Below are 7,476 nucleotides of genomic sequence, written 5' to 3' on the forward strand. Positions count from 1 at the left end.
GCTTTATATTAATAATTAAAACTAAGAAACATATATACAAAATAAGTAGTGAGCTAATGACCTTGTTCTTCAAGCATAATGCTGCATTCCTGTTTAACTTGAATTTACCAACATATTCCCGAGATAAGGAATTAGGCTGCAGCTGAAATTTCATACTGTTATTTTAATGTCTTTCGTTATTCAGCACATTATCCATATTAGGCACACAAGAAAGATTGGTTTGGATTCACTTTTAAATAAGAATATGTGAATCCAGATATTACAGACTTACACTGCTTTTGATGCCTTTCCTTGGTATAGCTGAGTGATAGAAACTTCCCTGTTGGCTGACGTGAAATTGAAAGGTGTGAAATTGAAAGGTGTGCTTGAATTCCCTAGATTCCACTTTGCATTAAAGGTAGAGAGACATCAAATATTTATTGGGAAGCAAGTATTATAAAAAACAGAAAGAGGTATACTTTGTACTCTATTAATTTATTTCTAACATTTTGTCATAAAAAATTTCAAACATATTGAGAAGTTAAAAGCATAGTGCACCCACATATAAACTTGCATACCAAACACCCATATTTAGTAATTGTTAATATTTTGTCTTTTTTGCCGTGTGTGTGTGTGTGTGTGTGTGTGTGTGTGTGTGTGTGTGTGTGTTTTTACTTTTTGGCAGAACCATTTGAAAGTTAAAGTCTTAATGTCTCTTCACCCCTGGGTACTTGAGCATGCTTCTCCCAGGAATAACACACCCTCCTCTCTAGCAATAATCCCAGTATCACACCTAAGAAAATTGAATGTAATTCCCTTATAGCTAACATGCCGCCATACTCAGATTTCCCTTATTGCCCTTAAAATATCTGTTACAGCTTCCACCCCTACCTCCCCATCTTGGATTCAGTTTAGGCTCCTAGGCCCTAAGTTGCATTTGATGGTTATGACTTCCTTACCTTTCTTTTGGTCTGAAAGAGTTTCTTCCTCTTATTTATTTGTTTAAAAAAAGTTTTTTTAATTTCATTAAATATGTTTTTAGAAGTGAACATAACCTCAAGATTTTATTGTCTTCGAAATAAAACCAAAGCTGAACCTTAGAACTGTATCACTAGGCCCTGTCTCTTCTTATATCCTCACACAGTTCAAAATGCTGTATCTCTTAGCTCTGCAGTTGGGCTCAACACATTCCGGCCTCAGCACAATCTTCTTTGTAGTTTTAACCCTCTCCCGGAAGATCGGCTGGGTCTGGCCACCAGAGCCACTGCATCCTGTCGTGGTGCTGCTTTCCCTGGGCGCACAGAGATCTTGCCCTTCTTGTACCGTGTCACTGTGGGGTCGGTGCTTGCCATACTTCTACAGAAAGTCTGGCGGGTTTCAGGGACAGTCACGATGTCTGTGAGAGTGCCCTCGGCACAGAAGAGGCTTCTTTTTCCTTGTTGTTTTTTTAATATTCAAGACTGACTTCTTGAACAGATTAGGCCAGTTTTTTATAATGCTGCACATTCTGGGTTTGTCTGGTGATTTTCTCACGGTGCTATTTGTTCCTCTCTCCTCTGTATTTCACATAAACTAGAATTTCAGGTTTTTCCTACAATCAGCAATGCAAAGATTGATCAACAGAGTAAGGTAGTAACTCTGCCAGAGCTGTCTGCTTTTAGTTAGCGAACAATCCATGGGATGATCCTTGTTTGTGTGCAAATACCTTGTTTTTTCCAACAACCTTTCATCTAATAATATTCCTTGATGACCTTTTCTTGAATTTTTTATTTTCTAGAAGTTGCAAAATGGTGATTTTCCTAATTTTGCCTTTTTTTTTTACATTAGCCAACATTCTTAAAAGCTTCCTCTCATCACCTTTAGATAAACTACGATATCTCCAGTAAAGGCAAGGTAAATGCCCTTTAATTACCAGTGTTCAGATTAGTGACTTAGTGGAGTAGTCACCTCCAGTGGTGGCGACTGAGTTTATTTCCCCTCACTTACTCTTTCGTTTATTTTTATTACTTTGGACACATGGATTCTGTGTGTTCTCGACCTTTTTTTATTTATAGTCATTTATTTTATTCACTCATCTATTTTAAGCTGCTCACGTTGTTCCAAATTTGGTCCCCAGGAGCCCCTCCAAGCTGGTGCTGATGTCCTTTTGTCTCAGGCTCCTAATTCTTTGCTTGCTTCTTTGATTTCTAGTGCAACAGATGGACCCCAGTGTTACCTTCCACTTTCTCTTTTTCAGACCTGGAATTGACTGTTTCTCCAAAGAACCCCGAATAGAATTTAGAAACTGAGATCTGGGTACTAGCAATGCCCACTGCTGTCATGAGTTTATGCTGACAGTTCAAGTTCAGTTTTCATATTTTATTTTATTTTATTTATTTTATTTTATTTTATTTTATTTTATTTTATTTTATTTTATTTTATTTTATTTTATTATATTATTTATTATATTTTATTTATTATATTTTATTTTGAGTTCATGTTTGTATCTTAACCTGAAATCCTCTACTCATTAATGAAAGCAGAATCATTTAAAATTTTGAATATTTTCAAGCCCACAGAAAAGTTAGTGGGGGGCAACCATACAATGAACACCACATACACTCTTCAGTTAGAGTCACCTCTGTTAGTTAGTTGCCATAACTGTTCTGCGTGTGTTCACACACATGCACACCCACATGTACACTTTGTACACGCGGACCCAGGGGAAGCCCTGAGATGGAGGGGAGGGACAGGGCCGAGAAAGGCAGGCCACTCCAGTCCAGCAAGTAACGGAGTTTGTTTGGACACGTACGTGCCAGGCCCGTCCTGGGCTGTGGCCAAGACATGGCTGTCCTCCGTGCCGCTTGCCAGGCACTCAGGAGCTGTGCAAGTCAGGGCAGGATGGATGTGGCACTAGGCCCGTCCCGATGAGGGACAACACCTTCCATGCCCGTCAGGCAGGACAGTGGCCCATCCAGGGGCGTCCATCAGAGAGTGCGTGGGAGGCCGTCTCCCCTTCTGGATGTACAGGAACCAGTCTCTGTTCTGACCCAGATCTCATCCAGTACGAGGGTCCCGCAGCGGCCACGTCAGGGAACGGCACACCTCTGAAGCCGGGAGGGAGGCTGCGGACGTCATGTTGCTTCTGTCCTGCGTCTGCCAGCAGGCATCTCTTAACCTCAGCATCGTTCCCGCCCTCAGACGGTCTGACATAACATGCCGTCCGTACATACATTCCGTAACTGTCTCAATACCCTTGTTGCTTTCCCTTGGGTCTCGTCTGGGACCCAGGCACCCCATACCTGGGCATCGTGTCTTTTCTGTGTCCCCAGTCTAGTCCATTTCAGTGGTCTGGCTGCTTCTCTCCCGCCAGCAGGTCCGTGGAAGTCTGGACCCGTCGCCTTGTGCCACATCCCGTGTTCTGAGTCCTTCTGTTTCGCCCTGTCTTCAGGTTTGGCAGGGACCCCTGAGGTGGTGGCGTGGCCTTTCCCTTCCGTCAGATCAGGAGGGTCCAGGCTCGCAATAATTCTAACTTAAAGACACAGAATCCCTTTATAATTAATATGATTAGTAAGCAGTCCACGGGGTGATTCTGTGAGACAGTGTGAGTGTCCTGTTCTCCAGAAGTTTTTAATCCAGTGGATTAGGACCCATTGATGACCCTTTTCCAAATCAGTAATTACACGGGGAGTTACAGAGGGTATTTTTCTAGCTTTGTCATTCAGTCCATATTTGTTATTTGTTAGCCAGCGTTCTTGTGTAAAGATATGCTCTACCTCCACCCCCACCCCACCCTTTTCTCTGTCCGTTTTAATGGACTTGTAGGGTGGGGTTTTTTTTTCTTTTTTTTTTAAATATTTCATTACCATTTTTATTCTTTCGATGCTCATATTGTCCCAAATTTGGCCAGTGGGAATTTCTTCAAGTTGGCTTCTGTGTTGCCAGTTAGTCTCTGAGCACTTCTTGCATTCTGTCACTGTCGGATGTATCAGCCACACCTCCTGCTGTCTCTGCCTCAGACCTGGAAGCAGCCATTTTCCCTAGAGACCGTCCTTCTTTTCATCGGCACATGGTGTTTAGAAACCACAGTCTGATGCCGGGTGTCCTCGCTGCTGCCGACGGTCGTTGCTTCTGTGATCGCTCAGTGGAAAAATGTAGCATGCGTATTAAATAATCTTTAGTTCATGCTGATAGTTCAAATTCAAATTTATCATTACATTTTTTCCTCACCTGCTTTGGTTTTATATTAATATCTCTTCTCTTAGACTGAAGATTTCTTGAATTCACATAGTATGTGAGGTACGGAAATCTGGGGAAACAAATTGAGTAAAATACAATTTTACAGTCTCTGGTGTCAGTAATTTGATTTGATGGGTAAGAAAGACAAATATATGTGAAAATAGGAATTGTAACGTGTCGTGATATAGATTAGATGATCTTAAAGTGCAGACGATACAGTAGGAGCTTTGAGAGGTTCATTGCGACTGGGGGGCAGATCTTTGCAGGTCTTGCAGAGGGTAGGAGTTCTGCTGGGGGAGACCGCGGAGTCAGGACCGTTCTCGTGGACGAGCAGCAGGTCAGCAGGTCAGGAGGTCAGCAAGTCAGCAGGTCAGCAGGAGAGAAAGGTGCAAAGAGATTCACGTTCTACTTATGTCTGACTATAACCTCATTTTTTCTTTACATTACTTTTTCCTCCCTCCGATACTTTGCATGCTTTCATACAGCTGCCTTAAGGTCCCCGAAAAGCCTTATTTGGGGATATCGCTTTTCTTCCCCCATCACCAGCTTCGTCATGAGAGTAATCCCTGTTGTTAGCATCCCTCACAGCCGCTTCCCCGCTGTCTCGTCATCCGAGTGCTTGCTTCTGTTCTGCCAGCGCTCGGAAGCCGGCCGGACGGCCTGTCAGGTTTCAGGGTGGAGAGTAAGTGAACCGGCCTACGGGCCACGCCCGGGCCACGGCTGTGTGTGCCGAGCGTGTGGAACTCCACGGAAGCATTTTGCGCTCTCTTCCTCTCAGCCGAATTGAGCTCTGTGTATGTCAAAAGGTGTACGATAATATGCCAAAGGAACATTCGTTGGAAAGGTAAGTGACTCTCTATTTAAAGCTAGCATATCTCCAGGATCTCGTACCTTGTCTTACAATGAAATAAATTAAGGATATCTTCTGTTTCCAGAGCTTCAGTGAAGATGTGTTCCAGTCTGTAAAGTCTTTATTGCAGAGTGAGAAGGAGCTATGCAACGTGTCAGCAGAGGACCGTTTAAAGCAAGACGGGACTGTCAGTTTGACTGAGGTTTGGCATGTTACTTTCTGTACCTTTCCTAATAAGGCACAGTGTCTTTTCATGCATCTTTGGAGAACTGTGTGATCTATTTTTAAAATGCCTAAAATCTTTACGTGATAATACACATATGGAGGCACCTGTTCTGCGTGCCCTCTAACGTAACTGTCTTGGCGTATGATGACGAGCGCTTTTACTCAGAGCGTAGGATTGTTAGTCTTCTTCATTGTTTAAATTCAGTGCTTTGATTAAAAGTGAGAAAGTAGCGATAAATTTATTTTGAAGTTAAGGTGTTTACTGCTTGAAGATGAGATACACCATTTGCTCCCCTGTTTCTCTGCTACCTCAGCATTTCCAGTCTTTGCTTGAATGTGTTACCGACAAAAGGAAGAACATTTTATTCTACATAAATGATATAATGATAGTCCGTAAACGTATTTATGTTTCCAAATATGAGATGGAGTATTAGGTCACAGAGTCTCAAAAATAAGGTGTTAGGTCATTAATTTAAAAATAATTTTTTTAAAAAAATCAGATTTTTAATAAAAAAATCCTGAAGACGCTTATTTTTGGAGTGGTTTTCCTTCATGCCCCTTGAGGAGCTGTCCTCGAAATATTTGCAGGGTGCCGGGCTCACCGTGGAGGCTTGCCATGCTCTGCCCTGAGCCTCTTTAAGTTTTGTGAAGCCGAGCCGCTCCTCACCTCCTCAGTTGCCTGGCGTGACAAGTCTTCTGCCCTAGTGTGGTTTGCCAGGCCGTCCCTCCAGCAGCTTCTGGCGTCTCTCCCGCCCATGGCTCTTGGTGAGGCCTCGATCAGTGGGACCTAAAAGGCTCTCCTGGCATCTGCAGACCCCAAGTCAGTTTATTTTCTCATTTGTGTTCAGTAGAAGGAGACTTGAAAGAACAGAAGGAATTCGTCTCACTTTAGGGTGTGCATATCTCACAGCATCTTACCGAAGGAAGGAAGGAAATTGTCTCTTTGCTTTACGTGCCCGCGGTGTGCCAGGCACTGTCCTGCACCCTGCCTGCTTAACCCTCACAGCTGTGGAGGGCGCGTGCACTGCCTTGAGTTTGCAGACGAGGAGAGCAGCTGCTGGAGGTTGGCGGCATACCTAGACACCGAGAAATGAACAAGTCTGTGAAGTAGTAGCACCCTGACTGATCGGAAGAAAGATCACGGAGTAACCGAAGATTCTGACTTGCTTCTGACTCAGTCAGAATGAGAGCAAACGTATATTGAGTGTTGCTTTATATTTTGTGCTGTTTTCCCTTAATTTCTAGAATTGATTCCCCATATTGCTATCATTAAGTCTTTTCATATTTTAAGTCACAGACTTTACTTAGTAGACTATTTACTATTCTGTCTTCACATGGAAAAAGTTTCTTCCGATCATGTCAGATGTACAGGGAATATAAGTTTTAAAATAATATTTTTTCCCAGATTATAAAAGTAGTACATATTTTTTTGTAGAAAAATTAGAAATACTGAAAGCATAAAAAAGAAAATGTCATTAATCTTATTAATTAGGAGAAAAAACCACAGTGAGAATAAATAGAAAAAAATACTATCAATTATTATTCCATCATCAAGAGTTAGTCCCTGGTGTGGTTTGGCATACTCCATTTCGGTGCTATTTCCCACACGTGAGTTTTTAAAAATAAGGTTGAAATCGTGCGTATATTCTATATCATTTTTCTCTATCTTGTCCTTTTTACTTAGTAATGTGACATTCATTCATATCATTAGATACTTTTTAGAAATTTAATTTATATAAACTTAGGCAAAGAAACCTAGAGGGCGTTGAGGGAAATAAGTGCTGTCACGGGGAGTCAGTAAGAGGGTGGCCTTGAGGGCGTCTCTGAGGAGGTGCCATTGAGGTTGGGTCTGGAAGGAGGAGGAGTGAGGCATGTAAACGCCCGAGGAAGATGGGTCCAGGTTGACGGGCGCCACCACGAAGCCCTGAGCCGAGCAGACTGGGCGTGTGCGGCCCCCAGAAAGGGCGCCGTGTGCACTCCTGACGGGACAGCGATGGCACCAGCTGACCCACTGCCTGGGGCCTCTGGGCTGCGCTGGGAACAGGGAAGCCTTTGACAGGAAAGTGACATGTCATTCCCGCAGCAGGTGGGCGAGGATTGTAGGGGTGCAGATGTAGGTGGTGGCGGGGGGTGTGGAGAGAGTGGGTGTCTGCGAGATACATTTTGGGAGGAGAACCGATTGGACTTGCCGGTGGAGTGGATGT

The 7,476-nt window shown here is 43.2% G+C and overlaps 1 protein-coding gene across 1 annotated transcript in view; it reads left to right on the top strand.

Annotated features, from left to right (window-relative positions):
- AKAP11 (A-kinase anchoring protein 11) overlaps positions 1–7,476 on the top strand; it is a 48,446-nt gene that overhangs the window by 12,036 nt on the left and 28,934 nt on the right. The window contains exon 3 of the mRNA XM_011369752.2: positions 5,133–5,290. Within this exon, the coding sequence (XP_011368054.1) occupies positions 5,133–5,290 (158 nt within the window). The remainder of the gene's footprint in view (positions 1–5,132; positions 5,291–7,476) is intronic.

The sequence above is a fragment of the Pteropus vampyrus genome, unplaced genomic scaffold, assembly GCF_000151845.1.
Source record: "Pteropus vampyrus isolate Shadow unplaced genomic scaffold, Pvam_2.0 Scaffold154, whole genome shotgun sequence".
Lineage (NCBI taxonomy): Eukaryota > Metazoa > Chordata > Mammalia > Chiroptera > Pteropodidae > Pteropus > Pteropus vampyrus.